This window comes from Colobus angolensis, unplaced genomic scaffold, assembly GCF_000951035.1.
Source record: "Colobus angolensis palliatus isolate OR3802 unplaced genomic scaffold, Cang.pa_1.0 Scaffold142, whole genome shotgun sequence".
NCBI lineage: Eukaryota > Metazoa > Chordata > Mammalia > Primates > Cercopithecidae > Colobus > Colobus angolensis.
Window position 1 is genome coordinate 74,218 of NW_012114511.1, and position 18,654 is coordinate 92,871.

Genomic DNA, 18,654 nt, shown 5'->3' on the forward strand with positions numbered 1-18,654 from the left:
GCCAATATGTTGAAACCCCATCTCTACTGAAAAATACAAAAATTAGCCGGGCGTGGTGGCAGGTGCCTGTAATCCCAGCTGCTTGGGAAGCTGAGGCAGGAGAATCCCTTGAACCTGGGAGGCAGAGGTTGCAGTGAGCCCACATTGTGTCACCGAACTCCAACCTGCACAATAGAGGGAGACTCTATCTCAAAAAAAAAAAAAAAAAAAAAGAAAGAAAAAGGAAAGAAAGCCAGGCGTGGCAGGCTCATGCCTGCAATCCCAGCAGTTTGGGAGGCCAAGGCGGGAGGATCACCCAAGGTCAGGAATTCGAGACCAGCCTGGCCAACATGGTGAAACCCCATCTCCACTAAAATATATAAAAATTAACTGGGTGTGGTGGTGGGCACCTGTAATCCCAGCTACTTGGGAGGCTGAGGCAGGAGAATTGCTTGAACCTGGGAGGCGGAGGTGGAGGCTGCAGTGAGCTGAGATCATGCCGCTGCACTCCAACCTGGACAATAGAGCGAGACTAAGTCTCAAAAAGAAAAAAAAAGGTACAGTTTGATCGTTTTTATTTTTATTTAGTTATTTTTTTGAGACAGGGTCTCACTCTTTTGCCCAGGCTGGAGTGCAATGGCTTGATCTCAGCTCACTGCAACCTCTGCCTCCCAGGTCGATTTTATATTTTTTATTATCTTATATCTTGATATCTACTTTTCTTTTTGAATGTAATACAGTTATAATTATTGTTTTAATATCCTTGTCTGCTAATTCTGACATGGGTGCAAGTTCTGGGTCAGTGTTGCTTGATCAATCATTATGTGTCCTATTTTCCTGCTTCTTTATATGTCTGATAAGTTTTTATTGGATCCAAGGCATGAATTCTACTTTGTTGAATGCTGGATATTTTAGATTCCCTATACCTATTCTTTTTTTTTCTTTCTCTGAGACGGAGTTTTGCTCTTGCTGTCCAGGCTGGAGTGCAATGGCACGATCTCTGCTCACTGGAACCTCCACCTCCTGGGTTCAAGCAATTCTCCTGCCTTAGCGTCCTGAGTAGCTGAAATTACAGGTGCCCGCCACCACGCATGGCTAATTTTTAATATTTTGGTAGAGACGGGGTTTCACCATGTTGGTCAGGCTGGTCTCAAACTCCTGACCTCAGGTGGTCCACCCATCTTGGCCTCCCAAATTGGTGGGACTACGGGCGTGAGCCACCGTGCCTGACCCCCTATATGTATTCTCGAGCTTTGTTCTGGGGTACAGTTAAGTTACTTGAGAACAGCTTGATTCTTTCAGGTTTTGCTTTTAAGCAAGCAAGCTGTATTTTCTTTAGGGTTAATAGTGTCCCACTACTGAGGCAGGGCCTTTTGTATACTCTACTCAGTGCCCTGTGAATTACGAAGTTTTCCAGTCTAGCTGGTAAGAAGAGGTACCATTCCCTGCTCTGAGTGAATGTTGGGTACTGTTCCTTCTCATCCTTTCTGATAGTTCTTTCTCTGGCATTGGGTAGTTTACTCACATGCATGTGCTGACCAGTACCAGTACCCTGCTGTATACTTAGCAGGGGGCCTCTACAGATCTCTGGAGTCCCCTCTCTATATAGCTCTCTCATCTGCAGTATTCTGTTTTGCAAACTATTGCTTCTTGGTCTCCTTGGACTCTTAGCTCCATCTCTTCAACTGGGAGAGTCTGCTGGGCTCTGCCAGGATTTCCCCTCCTTGAGCCACAGTGGGAACGCTGTCAAGGCAGTAAGTTGGAGCAGTTGTAGGGTTCTCTTCATTTGTCGCCTATTTCTCGGATGTCACAATCCTCTGTTGCCTGATAACTAATTTCCTGAAACTGTTGTTTTTTATATATTATCTGTTTATTTGGTTGTTTCGGTAGGGATGGTAAATCTGGTTCTTGTTACTCCATCTTGGCCAGAAGCAGAATTCCCAGATAATGTTTTTGAATCTCTGAATGAATCCACAGAGCTCTATGCCCTAGTGTGAGGTAGATCCGTTGGGTAACTGTAGTTCGTAATAGCCTATTGTATATTTCAAAATAGCTAGAAGAGAAGAATTTGAATGATTCTAGCATGAAGAAAAGACAAATAAGGTGATGGATATCCCCAATGCATTGATCTGATCTTTACAAATTGCATGAATATATTATCACATGTGCTTTGAAACTATGTACATCTATTATGCATCAGCAACAACAAAAAACTCTACAGGGATATTCTTTGAGATCTTACACAAATGTGCATACCTTAGGAAGCCCCCAGACCTTCCCAACTTTGAAGTGAGTTGGTCACTGACACTCCAGTGACATGCTGTGGGCACGCAGAGCTCATCATCCAGCCGGTGGTTTCCTAACCACATGGTGAGGTTTCCTGAGGGCTGCTGGCCTCATTGGTTTCTGCTGGTTGGTCCCTGGCACAAAGTCTGGCAGCTGGTGTTGAGTTGATAAGAGTTGGAGGGCAGGAGGCATTGCTACGGAGGTGAGTGGAGATGGGTAAATGGATGTATGAGACTGCCTGGGACTCTTCCATTATCTGAGCATTATGCTCAAGATCCACCTTCTAGCTCCAAAGTGGGAGAAAGTTCTCTTCTTCTTCCTCCTGCTGCTGCCTCTGCACTTCCAAACCCATCTCCCAGCACTCCCAAGGGTAGCAGGCAGGAGAGCAGAGTCCAGTTGTCAGAGGCTACCTCAGGAAGGAGCTGCTGTGTAGCTTGAGTAGTTCTGCAGGCATTGTGGCTCAGCATCCCTGAGGTATCATGGCAGGGGGCCTACGGCTTGTTCTGGAGTAGCAGCCAGAAGACTCTGCTCCCAGACTTGGCTTTGCTGCTTACTATCTGTGTGCCATTGGACACTGTGCTGAGCCTCTCTGTGCCTTGCCTAGTTACCCGTCCAGTGGGCTTGATAACCCTTGTCTTGCCCATCTCATAGAATGGTTATAATGTGTGCAAAGATGCTTTGCTCTAGTAGAATCTTGCATAAAACTATGATCATTTTCTTTTTTTTTTTTGAGACGGAGTCTTGCTCTGTCACCCAGGCTGGAATGCAGTGGCCGGATCTCAGCTCACTGCAAGCTCCGCCTCCCGGGTTTACGCCATTCTCCTGCCTCAGTCTCCCGAGTAGCTGGGACTACAGGCACCCGCCACGTCGCCTGGCTAGTTTTTTGTATTTTTTAGTAGAGACGGGGTTTCACCGTGTTAGCCAGGATGGTCTCGATCTCCTGACCTCGTGATCCGCCCGTCTCTGCCTCCCAAAGTGCTAGGATTACAGGCTTGAGCCACCGCGCCCGGCGTTAACTATGATTATTTTCTTGGATACTATCAAACAAATGAAAATCTTATCAAAAAATGTAAGTGTTTATATTCTGTTTTCCTAATTAGATATCTAACTGGGATGTTTTTGGTTATGATCCACATGGCAAGCAGCAAGTTTAGGGCAGAGCTGTGTGTTTGTCTATTATTTGACATTCATTATTTTGTTTGTTTGTTTTTTGAGACGGAGTCTTGCTCTGTCACCCAGACTGGAGTGCAGTGGCACAGTCTTGGCTCACTGCAACCTCCGCCTCCTAGGTTCAAGCAATCCCCTTGCCTCAGCCTCCCTAGTAGCTGGGATTACAGGTGCCTGCCACCATGCCCAGCTAATTTTTACATTTTTAATAGAGACAGGGTTTCTCCATGTTGGCCAGGCTAGTCTTGAACTCCTGACCTCAAGTGATCTGCCTGCCTTGGGGCCTCCCAAAGTGCTAGGATTACAGGTGTGAGCCACCGTGCCCGGCCTTCTTTGACATTCATTAATCTATTAATAGTACCTGCTCGTGACCTTCTTCCTAACCTGGGAAATGGTGGGTAGCTCTCTGATAGTTTAACGAAAGGAGACCTTTTTGTCTCCAGAGGGGAAAATTTCATGTTAGAGGGGAACTATAATTCTTTGGGGTTCATTTGTTTTGAAGTCAAGTATGACTCTGAATGTGCCGGCATGTTTTAGTTGCAGAGGAAAGTGGTCGCTTATGGTCAGAGGAGCAGCCTGCTCCCCCTCTTCAAGTGGGGGCTGCGTACCTGGGTGAGGAGGAGCTCCTACATGACCCGATGGGCCGGGACAGGGCGGCAGAAGAGGCCAATGCGGTGCTGGGGCTGGACACTCAAGGCGATCACATGGTGATGCTGTCTGTGATTCCTGGGGAAGCTGAGGACAAAGTGAGTTCAGAGCCTAGCGGCGGCACCTGTGGCGCTGGAGGAGCGGAGGACTCAAGGTGCAACCTCCGAGAGAGCCTTTTCTCTCTGGATGGTGCTGGAGCACACTTCCCGGATAGAGAAGAGGAGTATTACACAGAGCCAGAAGTGGCGGAATCGGACGCAGCCCCGACAGAGGACTCCAATAACACTGAAAGTCTGAAATCCCCAAAGGTGAACTGTGAGGAGAGTAACATTACTGGATTAGAAAATTTCACTCTGAAAATTTTAAATATGTCACAGGTAAGGAAACATCATTTAGTGCTTTTCTCCTTTTCAGTACATTTATTTTATGATTAATACCCTGTCAACTTTGAAATGGAAAGTCATGATCTTGATCATATTGTAAGCGAGATAGCATTTAATGGCTGCTTTAGTGAAAATCGACTTTGCCTTCTGTGATGTTTATAGGGAAACGAGGAGATCTAACTAGTGTTGATTATGCTTTTCAGGTGGCCTAAACCTAGTTATCCTTGGGCCAGTCCCACCACCAAACCTCACGATAAAAATCCCAGTGGACAGATCGTTGCTTGGCACCAAAATCATAGCGTTCTTTTTCTTTTTGAGACAGAGTTTTGATCTTGTCACCTAGGCTGGAGTGCAATGGCATGATCTTGGCTCACTGCAACTTCCGCCTCCTGAGTTCAAATGATTTTCCTGCCTTAGTCTCCTGTGTAGCTGGGATTACAAGCATGCACCACCATGTCTGGCTAATTTTGTATTTTTAGTAGTAATGGGTTTCACCATGTTGGCGAGGCTGGTCTCAAACTCCTGACCTCAGGTAATCCACCCACCTCGGCTTCCCAAAGTGCTGGAACTACAGGTGTGAGCCACCATGCCCGGCCATTTTTCTTCTTCTAAATGAAGTATTTATTTATTATACAGGCAACTTAAACATATCTGGATTACTAAAATGATAATTTACCATTATTTAGTAATGCCCCTGGAAAATATGTTATATTGATGAAAAGTTTCTCTTTCATCAATGACTGACAGTTTCTGTGGGGTGGTTCCGAAAACAGAAGGGTAGGATGCATTCACGCTGCTTATGTAAGACAGGTAAATCCTGACCCTAAGAGCTGTGATTGCTTGTTGTCAATGAGGGCACAGCACCTTTAGTGCACATAGCTCCGCCAAGGGCAGTGCTTGGCGCGGGCTTTGCATCCACTCTTGAGTGCCTGTAGATGCTGCGGTCTGTGGGACTCTCACAGGTGTCACTCACATGACTGGGAGAGAGCAGTTTAAACAGTCTGAGTTATGGATTACACAGGTGGTGGCAGGGATGGTGTACTCTTTTTCTTTTTTTGAGATAGAGTCTCACTCTGTCGCCCAGGCTGGAGTGCAATGGGAGGATCTGGGTTCACTACAACCTCTGCCTCCCGGGTTCAAGTGGTTCTACTGCCTCAGCCTCTGGAGTAGCTGGGATTATGGGCACATGTCACCACGCCTGGCTAATTTTTGTATTTTTAGTGGAAACGAGGTTTTACCATGTTGGCCAGGCTGGTCTCAAACTCCTGACTTCAACTGATTTGCCCGCTTTGGCCTCCCAGAGTGTTGGGATTACAGATGTGAGACACTGCGGCTTGCTAGAACAGTGTGCTCTTTAATTGATCTAACCTTTGGCCAAATACATCCATATGACTGCTTAGTTCAGACTTAGCTCTGCTGAGATAATATTTTGAATCTGAGATCATAGTCCTCTAATAATTCCATTTTAGATGGTTTGAGATGCACAATTCAAAGGTGGGGGCAATTGCCCGGACCCTGTGAGTACTTAGTGCAGGCATTCCTCAAAGATACTACAGGTTTGGTTCCAGACCACTGTGATAAAGCAAATATTGCAGTGTAGCAAATCACATGAGTTTTTTGGTTTCCCAGTGCATACAGAAGTCATACTATATTGTAGTTTATTAAGTATGCAGTAGCATTATGTTTAAAAAATGTAGATACCTTAATTTAAAAATACTTTACTGCTAAAAAATGCTAACGATCACTTGAGGCTTCAGTGAGTTGTAATCTTTTTGCTGGTAGAGGGTCTTGCCTTGATGTTGATGGCTGCTGACTGATTAGGATGGTAGTTACTGAGGGTTGGGGTGGCTCTGGCAATTTCTTTGAGACAAGAGTATTGCTCTGTCACCCAGGCTGGAGTGTGGTGGCGAGACCATGGCTCACTGCAGTCTTGACCTCCCAGGCTCAAATGATCTTCCCAGCTCAGCCTCCCGAGTAGCTGGGAATACAGGCATGTGCCAGCATACCTGGCTAATTTTTTTCTTTTTTTTGTAGAGATGAGGTCAAACTAAGTTGCATAGGCTGGTCTCAAACTCCTGGGCTCAAGTGATCCTCCTGTCTTGGCCTCCCAAAGTGTTGTGAGTTGTGAACCACCATGCCTGGCCCACAGTTTCTCTCTTTCTTTTTCTTTTTCTTTTCTTTTTTTTTTTTTTTTGAGATGGAGTCTCATTCTGTCACCCAGGTGGGAGTGCAGTGGCCTGATCTCAGCTCACTGCAACCTCCGTCTACTAGGTTCGAGCTATTCTCCCACTGCAACCTCTCGCCAAGTAGCTGGCATTAGAGGTGTGCACCACATGCCCAGCTAATTTTTGTATTTTTAGTAGAGACAGGGTTTCACCATGTTGGCCAGGCTGGTCTCGAACTCCTGACCTCAAGTGATCTGCCCACCTTGGCCTTCCAAAGTGCTGGGATTACAGGCAGGAGCCACCACGCCTGGCCTGTGGCCCACAGTTTCTTAAGACAACATTGAAGTTTGCCACACTGATTGATTCTTCTTTCACGAAAGAATTCTCTGTAGCATGCAATGCTGTTTGATAGCATTTTGCCCACAGTAGAACTTCTTTCAAATTTGGAGTCAATCCTCTCAAACCCTGCGACTGCATTATCAGCTAAGTTTATGGAATATTGTAAATCCTTTGTCGTCATTTCAACAGCGTTCACAGCATCTTCACCAGGCATAGATTCCATCTCAAAAAACTACTTTCTTTGTTTATCCATAAAAAGCAACTCCTCATCTCTTCAAGTTTTATCATGAGATTGTAGCAATTCAATCCTATCTTCAGACTCCACTTCTAATCCTAGTTTTCTTGCTATTTCTATCACATCTGCAATTCCACCCTCCGTTGAAGTCTTGAACTCCTCAACGTCATCCATGAGGGTTGGAGTCAGCTTATTCCAAATGCCTGTTAATGTTGGTATTTTGACCACCTCCCATGAATCACACATATTTTTAAAGTCATCTAGAATGGTAAATCATTTCCAGAAGGTTTTCAGTTTATTTTGCCCAAATCCATCAGAGGAATTGCCATCTATGGCAACTATAGCCTTATGAAATGTATTTCTTAAATAATAAGAGTTAAAAGTTGAAATCCCCCCTTGATTCCTGGGCTGCAGAATGGATACTGTGTTAGCAGGCCTGAAAACAACATTCATCTGCTTGTGCATCTCCACCAGAACTCTTGGGTGACCAGAGGCATTGTCAATGAGTGTAATATTTTGAAAGGAATCTTTTTTTCTGAGCAGTCGGTCTCAACATTGGGCCTAAAATACTCAGGAAACCATGCTGTAAGCAGATATATTGTCATCCAGGTTTTGTTGCTCCTTTTCTAGAGTACTGGCAAAGTAAATTTAGCATAATTTTTAAAGGTCCTAGGATTTTCAGAATGGGCAATGAGCAATGAGCATTGGCCCTGCGGTTGCTCATACCTGTAATCCCAGTACTTTCAGAGGCCAAGGTGGGTGGATTGCTTAAACCTAAGAGTTCCAGACCAGCCTGGGGAACATGGTGAAACCCCGTCTCTACAAAAACTACAAACATTTGCCAGGCGTGGTGGTGGGCACCAGCTACTTGGGAGACTGAGGCAGGATTGCTTGAACCCAGGAGGTTGAGGCTGCCGTGAGCCATGATTATGCCACTGTACTCCAGCCTGGGTGACAGAGCAAGACCTTGTCAAATAAATAAATAAATAAGACTTATTGTCAAATAAATAAATAAGACACCAGCTGCACTGGCCTCTAAAAAGAGTCCGTCTGTCCTTTGAAGCCAGACATTGACATCTCTTGTCTAGCTATGAAAGTCTTAGACGCCATGTTATTCCGATAGAAGGCTGTTTTATCTACATGAAAATTGGTTATTGAGTATAGCCACCTTCATCAATTCTCTTAGTTAGATGTTCTGGGTAAGTTGTTGCAGCTTCTCTTTTTTTTTCCATTGGTCTTTGATGTTAGTATGTTGTAGCTTCTCTGTATGTTGTAGCTTCTCTATCAGCACTTGCTGCCTCACCTTGCACTTTTATGTTCTAGAGACAGCTTCTTTCTCAAACCTCATGAGCCAACCCCAGCTAACTTCAGACTTTTCCTCTGCAGCTTCCTCACTTCTCTCAGCCTTTGTAGAACTGAAGAGAGTTAAGGCCTTGCTCTGGATTTAGGCTTTGGCTTAAATGTTGTGACTGGTTTGATCTTCTATCCATAGCATTAAGATTTTCTCCATATGAGCAATAATGCTGTTTCGCTTTCTTATCATTTGTGTATTCACTGAGTAGCACTTATTTTTATTTTTATTTTTAAGCATCAGAGGTCACTGCACTGGATGGAGTAGCACATTGACTTCCTTTAAAGACTTTTCCTTTGCATTTATAATGTGGCTGTTTGGTGTCAGAGGCCTAGCTTTCAGCCTGTATCCTATGTTGGCATTCGGCATGGCTTCCTCACTAAGCTTAATCAATCATTTTTGGCTTTGATTTAAAATGAGAGCTGTGCAACTCTTCCTTTCACTTAAACAGAGGCCACTGTAGGGTTATTAATTCATCTAATTTCAGTATTGTTATGTCTGAGGGAGAGGCCAGAGGAGAGGGAGAGAGATGTGGAACAGCTGGTCGGTGGAGCAGTCAGAACATAGACATTTATTGATAAAGTTCACTATCTTCTATGGGTACAGCTTGTGGCACCCCAAAACAATGACAACAGTAACATCAAAGATACTGGTCATAGATCACCATAACAGATATAATAATAATGAAAAACTTTGAAATATTGCAAGAATTACCAAAATGTGACACAGACACAAAATTGAGCACATGCTATTGGAAAACTTACTCGATGCAGTGTTGCCACAAACCTTCAATCTGCAAAAAATGCAATGTCTGCAAAGTGCAGTGGAGTGAAATGCAGTCAAATGAGGTATGCCTGTATTTGAAATGATGAATTATGAAAAATATTAAAATAACTGTTGTAATATTAGGAAAGTGCAGAGGAAAGTTTAAAACTTTCTGCTTAATTCAGCAAGACTTAAAAAAAGTGATAGTTTTTGATCGTACTTTTTTGCTGATTCCTGGATTCATATGGTTCAAAATCCAAAAGGTTCCTGAGGGTCCCTCCTCTCGCTGCTCCCACCCACCCGTTCCTCTCCCTGGAGCAGCAGTGTGTCTTGTTTCTTGGGTATCCTTTCAGAAAAATGTACTTTTACTGCTGACTTTAATGCTTGTTTCTTTTACCACAGGACCTTATGGATTTTCTGAACCCAAACGGTAGTGACTGTACTCTAGTCCTGTTTTACACCCCGTGGTGCCGCTTTTCTGCCAGTTTGGCCCCTCACTTTAACTCTCTGCCCCGGGCATTTCCAGCTCTTCACTTTTTGGCACTGGATGCATCTCAGCACAGCAGGTATCTTCAGTTGGTGGGGTTTATGTCCATCCTCCTGTCTGATGGTTGCAGTTATTTGGAGGTCCTAATTAGTTAAGTTAGAAGCAGAGGAGGGGGGCATGAGCTTTGTCCTGGGATTGAAGGCAAGGCAAGAGTGAATATTGAGGATTGTCATACTCCTGAGGGAGCTGTCACTTTGTGGAGGCCCTTTAAAGAAAGTGGGCTGTTCTCTGTGTGGTGGATTTAAAGGTGGCAGGTGATAGCACCTGATGGCAGGGGAGGGGCCAGAAGACTTTTGAGGGCTGTAGCCAGACTGAATCAGCACAATTAGTATCACAGTGGGATACTCCTTTGTGACTTTTAACGCGCAGGTTCAATCCCCATCCCAAGCGCCTAATTCCCAGCACCCCTGTTCTGTGTCTACTCAGGATTTCTTCCTTTCCTTTTCTTTTTCTTTCCTTCTTTTCCCTTTTCCTCTTTCCTTCTTTCTTTCCTCCGTACTTATTCTTGCAGTCATGTTCTGTAGTAGGCACTCGATCAAGTAATGAATTAATTTAGCTCTTTAACATGACATTTACCTTTGTTTTGTATTTCTTGTGTATCATTCACTGGGTTTTTGTCCAGGCTGGCCTTGAACTCCTGGGCTCAAGGGATCCTCCTGACTTAACCTCCTGAGCAGTAGGACTAAAGCCATGCGCCACCATGACAGACTTGTCTTTTTTTTTTTTTTTTTGAGGTGGAATCTCACTCTGTCACCCAGGCTGGAGTGCAATGGTGTGATCTTGGCTCACTGCAACCTCCGCCTCCCGGGTTCAAGTGATTCTCCTGCCTCAGCCTCCCGAGTAGCTGGGATTACAGCCACCTGCCACCATGTGTGGCTAATTTTGTATTTTTAGTAGAGACGGGGTTTCACCATGTTGGCCAGGCTGGTCTCAAACTCCTGACCTCGTGATCCGCCCGCCGCGGCCTCCCAAAGTGCTGGGATTATAGGCGTGAGCCACTGTGCCTGGCCGAGGTCTGTCTTTTTTAAATGTTTAGTAAAGTAAGTTACAGAGAACTTTGTTGAGATGGTATATGTTTCTCCTAAGTGCCGCGATTGTGCATGAGTTATAAACTGTTCTTCTCTTCCAAATCAGATGCTTCCTAGCAGGTCAGCCTCAACAAGGAGGTTGTGTGTAAATAAATCTAGAACATCTGAAAAATGGTCACTTGGTGGTAAAATGAAGTTGAGTAAACTTCTGTTACTCTGTACTTGAGGCCAGGTGCAGTGGCTCACACCTGTAATCCCATCACTTTGAGAGGCTGAGGTAGAAGGATCACTTGAGCCCAAGAGTTTGAGACCGGCCTGGACAACATGACAGAACCCCATCTCTACAAAAAAAAAAAAAAAAATTGACTGAGGATGGTGGCACACACCTGTGGTACCCCAGCTACTTGGGAGGCTGAGGTGGAAGGATTGCCTGAGCCCAGGGAGGTCAAGGTCACAGTGACCCATGATCCTGCCACTGTACTCCAGCCTGGGTGACAGAGTGAGACTGTACTCCAGCCTGGGCGACAGAGTGAGACCCTGTCTCAAAAAAAAAAAAAAAAAAATAAAAAAAAAAAAAAAAAAAATTGTATTCCACTGATTTTCATTGTGGGAATATAATTGCCAATGTTTACCTGAAACTGTTTATGGAGAAAGAAATGGCTCAACAAATGAGTAATTTTCATGTAGGCTTCTGGGTGATATCTAAGTGACTGGGCCCAAGGGAGCAGACTGATTGGAAGGACAGATCACGTCAGTGTCAGCTTTGGTGGGGCCTCCACTGCCCCCAGGCATACTCAGTGCTCTTTGGTTCTGGGTCTCACACTGTCCCTCCTGCCTCTCCCACAACTCCCTCCCCAACCTGCTTTCTTCTTTTTTCCTTCAGCTCCATGTTGTACCTGGTATGGCGCCTTAATTATGGAGACTAAGGCTCTTGCGCTTATTATATGAGCTGGGACATGTTTGCTGCTTATGTTAATATTTAAGTTACAGTATGTATACAAAAGAAAAAAATCCCGGTTATACAATATTACTATTTTACTAATGTGGAAAACTGAGGCTTAGTGAGGTTAAATAATCTGCCCAGAGTTCACATTGGTTCAGTGGCAGAACTGAGGCTTCAACCCAGAGTGTTTTGACTTGGGAGCTTATCACCACTAGTCTGTATTATGTAAAGGTGAAATAAGCCCCCTCAGTTATATTACTTCCAAACAAGTCATCCTGCCCTAATTGTGAACATCCTGGTGTGTTTGTTAGATCATATACTCCTTTGTGCCAGGTTACCAAACTAATTGCCTACTGTAAGTTGATCTTTTCTTGAGGGACAGCGATGGGCATTCTGAAGAGTTGGAAATTTTTTCTGTCGAGTAAATTGACACAGTGTGCTTTGTCCATGAATTAGAGTTTTCTGGTCTGGTTTGTGGAATAATTGTGCCATGGGTAGATCCATATTATAATTGAAGGCAACTCAGATTGCAGAAAAGGAGTGCTCCCAGCCATGACCCATAAGCAAAGAAATCAGAAACAAATGAAAAAGCCGAAAGTTTCAAGTGTCAGAAATCTCCGTAGGTCACATGCAACTTCCTCATTTATTTTTGTCCATTCTGAGATGGTAATTGTATGAGAAAGCCCTCTATTAATAATGAATTCAGATTTTTTGACTTCTTTCTCTTGTAGCCTTTCTACCAGGTTTGGCACCGTAGCTGTTCCTAATATTTTATTATTTCAAGGAGCTAAACCAATGGCTAGATTTAATCATACAGATCGAACACTGGAAACACTGAAAATCTTCATTTTTAATCAGACAGGTATGTGGAAGTAATGTGCTAAGGAAGAAGATATTCTATTGCTGGGGGTCTGTGCCTTCTGTGGGTTCTGATCTGCTATAATCCTTAAATGAAGGATTCAAGACTGACTTTGAGTTGTAAAACCACTCTTCTAATGAACTGTTATAATCCTGTTAAATACTTCCCAATCAGTATGAAGCTTAACATGAATAGGTAATTTTAATTATTATGGATACATCCCCCCCACCTTTTTTTTCTTTTTTGAGACAGAGTCTCACTCTGTCGCCCAGGCTGGAGTGCAGTGGTGCGATCTCAGCTCACTGCAAGCTCCGCCTCCTGGCTTCATGCCATTCTCCTGCCTCAGCCTCCTGAGTAGCTGGGACTACAGGTGCCTGCCACCACGCCCAGATAATTTTTTGTCTTTTTAGTAGAGATGATGTTTCACCATGTTAGCCAGGATGGTCTCAATCTGCTGACCTCGTGATCCACCTGCCTCGGCCTCCCAAAGTGCTGGGATTACAGGCGTGAGCCACCGCGCCCGGCCTTTTTTTCCTTTTTTTTAAGGCAGAGTCTCTGTTGCCCAGGCTGGAGTGCAGTGGTGTGATCTTGGCTCACTGCAGCCTCCCCATCCTAGGTTCAAGTGATTTGTGTGCCTCGGCCTCCTGAGTAGTTGGGATTACAGTTGTGTGCCACCATGCCCAGCTAATTTATGTATTTTTAGTAGAGACAGGGTTTTGCCTTGTTGGCCAGGCTGGTCTCAATCTCCTAGTCTCAAGTGATCCACCCGCCTCTGCCTCCCAAAGTGCTGGGACTACAGGTGTGAGCCACTGTGCCTGATCTATTATAGATAATTTATTGATTGATTGAGACGGAATCTCACTCCGTCACCCAGACTGGAGTGCAGTGGCACAATCTCGGCTCACTGCAACCTCTGCCTCCTGGGTTAAAACGATTCTCCTGCCTTAGCCTTCCTAGTAGCTGGGATTATAGGTGGGCACCACCACACCTGGCTAATTTTTGTATTTTTTAGTAGAGACAGGGTTTTGCTACCTTGGCCAGGCTGGGCCTGCACTCCTAACCTCAAGTGATCTGCCTGCCTCGGCCTCCCAGAATGCTGGGATTACAGGTGTGAGCCACCATGCCTGGCCTATTATAGACACTTTAAAACAAGTTTTATTGAAATATAATTCACATACCATACACTTATAACTTTTAATGCACATTTTTCACTTAATATTTACACAAAGGTATGCATAAATCATGAGTGTACAGGGTGATGAATTTTCACAAAGTGAATACCCTGGGTAACCACTCTGGTCAAGAAACAGAACATTGGCTTATGCCTGTAAACCTAAGACTTTGGGAAGCCTGTGCGGGCGGATCACTTGAGGCCAGGAGTTCGAGACCAGCCTGACCAACATGGTGAAACCCCATCTCTACTAGAAATACAAAAACTAGCTGGGCATGGTGGTGGGTGCTTATAGTCCCAGCTACTCGAGAGTCTGAGGCATGAAAATTGCTTGAGTCCAGGAGGCAGAGGCTGCAGTGAGTTGAGATCGCAGTACTGCATTCCAGCCTGCTTGACAGAGTGAGACTCCATCTCAAAAAAAAAAAAAAAGAAACAGAACATTACCAACCTCCCTTCAGCACCACTGCTCCTGCCTTCCCCAAGATAACCACAGTCTTGACTCCTAATATGATAGACGGTGTTACTTATTTTGGACTTCATATTAATGGAGACATGCAGGATATTTTTCTTTTGTGTCTGATTTTTTCATCCAACGGTATGCTTGTGAGATGCACCTGCATTGTCATGGATAGTTATGTTTTGGTCATTTTCTTTGTTGCTACTGTTCCATTTATTAATCCATTTGTAGATGCTATCTTAATTCCTTAATATTTGCCAAAACATACGGCCTTGTTTTTTTATTGTTTGTAAAACATTGTAAAGCACTGTAAATTGAAAAAGTTACCTCCATTGGAAAAGTTCATTCCTCTAAAGCCTCACTGTCTCACTTGTGAGCATCCCACTCTTCCCAAAGTGTACTCCCTGGAAATAAATACAAACTGTAACACACAATGCATATATATTAAGGTGCATATAATCATTTTAGCTAACACTTAAAGAAAAAAGAGCTGAGCTGGCTGATAGGAGTAAAAGTAGGATATTACAAGGTGGTTAGCTAGTCCAAGTCTTGTCATGGATCCCTGATTGTCATTTTGATTGATGTGTGGAGAGGGAGCCATTTTGCTCAATGCTCTAAGAAAACCTAGAACACAAATCTGGGAGTCAGAGCATCTTTGGTAATCCCTGTTCCCAGTGGTGGCTTGTTTTTATAACAGTTCTTTCAGTTAATTATTAAAAGCATTTTGGGGCCGGGTGCAGTGGCTCACGCCTGTAATCCCAACATTTTGGGAGACTGAGGTGGGCGGATCAACTGAGGTCTGGAGTTCGAGACCAACCTGGCCAACATGGTGAAACCCCATCTCTACTAAAAATACAAAAAAATTAGCCAAATCCTAGCTACTTGGGAGGCTGAGGCAGGAGAATCGCTTGAACCCAGGAGGCGGAGCTTGCAGTAAGCCAAGGATGGCGCCACTGCACTCCAGCCAGGGCGACAGAGCAAGACTCCATCTCAAAAAAACAAAACAAAACAAAAAACATTTTGCATTTAGCATTACTTAACCTGTGAAAACATTCTGTAGACACCTGAGAGGAGTTTTACTAGTTACTTACTGAACTTTGGTCTCAAAAGACACCAAAAGACAACTCTTACAAACACACTGCCTAATAAACTGCTGATGAGTTCACAGAAATTCTAGTGTTTTAGTTGTGAACAGCTGAATGGATTCCTGATCCTTTGATGTGGTGGGGAGAAAGGCAACCTACAAATTACACTGACAGGCAAGTGAAATCCATCACAGATATTAATATATATACTAGTGGCAGTGCTTATTTTAGGACTGCATGTCATTTTGCATACCACGCATAATACTTGAGAAAAAGTCTGTGGTGGGTGCTTTTTCTGTCTGATTTGAAACCAATGATTTTTCTTTCAGGTATAGAAGCCAAGAAGAATGTGGTGGTTACTCAAGCTGACCAAATAGGCCCTCTTCCCAGCACTTTGATAAAAAGTGTGGACTGGTTGCTTGTATTTTCCTTATTCTTTTTAATTAGTTTTATTATGTATGCTACCATTCGAACTGAGAGTATTCGGTGGCTAATTCCAGGACAAGAGCAGGAACATGTGGAGTAGTGATGGACTGAAAGAAGTTGGAAAGAGGAACTTCAATCCTTCGTTTCAGAAATTAGTGCTACAGTTTCATACATTTTCTCCAGTGACGTGTTGACTTGAAACTTCAGGCAGATTAAAAGAATCATTTGTTGAACAACTGAATGTATAAAAAAATTATAAACTGGTGTTTTAACTAGTATTGCAATAAGCAAATGCAAACGTATTCAATAGAGTGGACTATTCTTGTTTTTACTGCATGAACTTAATCCAGTATTTGAAAAGTAATCCAGTTTGAGATGTGAAGATGTATTCTGGTAGAATAGTGAGTAGAATGACATGCTTACTATACAGAAGACAAAAATAGGACTCTCAGATAATAGTTTTAGGAAACCCTTGATTTCTTACATATGTTTAAGAAGGTTAGTTTTCTATTTCTTTGCAATTTTTCTTCCAGAGCCCATAGCAGGAAAGTATGTAACGAGAATTGGTTAGTGTGACCCCCTCAAGTAGCAAGTGATGGAAAATAAAAGAATCAAATACCTTGATGTTTGTGATCTCTACTTTCACTCAAAAAATTGGAAGTGTTTTAAGTTGTTTCTGGGTAAGGGAGATGTTAGGAGAAAGGAAATGCTGTAACTAAAGCTCAAGTATTATCAGTTCTATGTAATGTATACATTGTAATCATAGTTATGTAACCAGCATACATTAATTGAACCTTAAAATGTTCCCAGCAGGCTGGGCGCAGTGGCTGACGCCTGTAATCTCAGCACTTTGGGAGGCTAAGGTGGGAGGATCACTTGAGGTCAGGAGTTTTGAGACCAGCCTGGCCAACTTGGCGAAACCCCGTCTCTACTAGAAATACAAAATATTAGCTGGGTGTGGTGGCAGATGCCTGTATCCCCAGCTACTTGGGAAGCTGAGGCAGGAGAATCACTTGAATCCCGGAGGCAGAGGTTGCAGTGAGCTGAGATCATGCCACTGCACTCCAGCCTATGCAACAAGAGCGAAACTCCGTATCAAATAAAAAAGAAGTATTAAAGTATAAAACACTGTTCTTGCCCACAAGTTGATTCTAGTCTAGTTCAAGACACATTTAATAAAGAGACAACATGTAATTTAAACAAACTTTTTTTTTTTGAATTTATTTTTTAAGATGAAGTCTTGCTCTGTCACCCAGGCTGGAGTGCAATGGTGCAATCTTGGCTCACTGCAACCTCTCCCTCCCGAGTTCTAGCAATTCTCCAGCCTCAGCCTCCTGAGTAGCTGGGACTACAGGCATGCGCCATCACACCCAGCTAATTTTTCTATTTTTAGAAGAGACAGGGTTTTGCCATGTTGTCCAGGCTGGTCTCAAACTCCTGATCTCAGGTGATCCACCTGCCTCAGTCTCCCAAAGTATTGGGATTAAAGGTGTGAGCCACCGTGTCTGGCCTAAACAAACTTTTTGAAAAGCTGTTTCTATAAAAGATCCCTTAAATTCAGATATGACAGCTAATTACTGCATCATAAATGTTTATACTAATTGTTTCCAGGGTTTTAGAGTAGTTGAACATTTATTTCATAAGGCACCCTAAATTCTATAGAAATAAATCCTCGGATGAGTCTCCTTCTTAGAGTGTTATAATGAATGGGAGTTTACAACTTTTATGTGTCATGTTGCCAACAGCTGTGATTGGGGTGGTCGCTGGCATGAGGGGACCATATCTCAGAATGGCCCATTATTTCTATTTTACAAATGAGCAAATTGAGGCATAGAGAGTTAGATAACTTGCCCAGGTTACACAGATTGTAAGTTGATGAAGCTGGGATTTCAATCTTCACATGTGTACTTATAAATACAAATGTAAGGAAAACTTTGGTGAGTCCACCTCTTATAATAACATTTGAGTTATTACTGTGTGAGTGCCAAGTACTGTTTTAGATGCTTTACATATGCTATTTTGTTTAATATCCTCATGTTAAAGAATAAACTGGCTTGGCGCAGTAGCTCACGCCTATAATCCCAGTACTTTGGGAAGCTGAGGCAGGTGGATTGCTTGAGTCTCAGGAGTTCCAGCGTAGGCTGGTTAACATGGCGAAACCCCATCTTTACTAAAAATACAAAAAATTAGCTGGGCGTGGTGGTGTGTCCCTATAGTCCCAGCTACTTGGGGAGCTGAGGTGGGAGAATCACCCAGGAGGTTGAGGCTGCAGTGAGCTGTAATCATGCCACTGCGCTCCAGCTTAGGCAATCAGAATTGAGACCCTGTCTTAAAGCAAAAGAAAAAACCTGAGGCTCTCAATAACTTGCTTTCGTTCATGCAGCTTCTAGTGGCTGGACCAGGCTTTAAATTTACTCTAAAACCTTTATGTGGGATGGCGCCCTGCCCTGCCTCTGCACCATGGCCCAGCTACATGGGGTTCCCCTGGAGGGAAATGTGGAGCAGAGCCATTCCCTGGAGAGGAGGTTCAAGTATAGAGAGGATCAGCCTCGAAACACTGGTGCTGCCCGGTGCGGGGGCTCACGCCTGGAATCCTAGCCCTTTGGGAGGCTGTGGTGGGAGAACTGCTTCAGTGAGCCAAGATCGTGTCACTGCACTGCAGCCTGGGTGACAGAGCAAGATCATTTCTCAAAAAAAAAAACCCCAAAATCAGAAAAACAAAACAAAAAACACCAGTGGTGTTGAGGGAAAGTGAAAGGGGGAAAGAAGTAACCAAAGACCAGCTAAACAGCCCAAGCTAAGCATGGTGTCCACTACAGA

At 43.8% G+C, this 18,654-nt stretch overlaps 1 protein-coding gene across 2 annotated transcripts in view; it reads left to right on the forward strand.

Moving 5' to 3' along the window:
• The window catches only part of TXNDC15 (thioredoxin domain containing 15), a 26,559-nt gene extending 8,793 nt beyond the window's left edge, over positions 1-17,766 (forward strand). For both annotated transcript variants that reach the window (XM_011935238.1, XM_011935239.1), the window contains exons 2-5: positions 3,970-4,457; positions 9,721-9,884; positions 12,568-12,698; positions 15,738-17,766. In XM_011935238.1, coding sequence (XP_011790628.1) covers positions 3,970-4,457; positions 9,721-9,884; positions 12,568-12,698; positions 15,738-15,934 — 980 coding nt within the window. In that variant the 3' untranslated portion in view covers positions 15,935-17,766. The remainder of the gene's footprint in view (positions 1-3,969; positions 4,458-9,720; positions 9,885-12,567; positions 12,699-15,737) is intronic.
• The last annotated feature ends 888 nt before the right edge of the window (positions 17,767-18,654 follow it).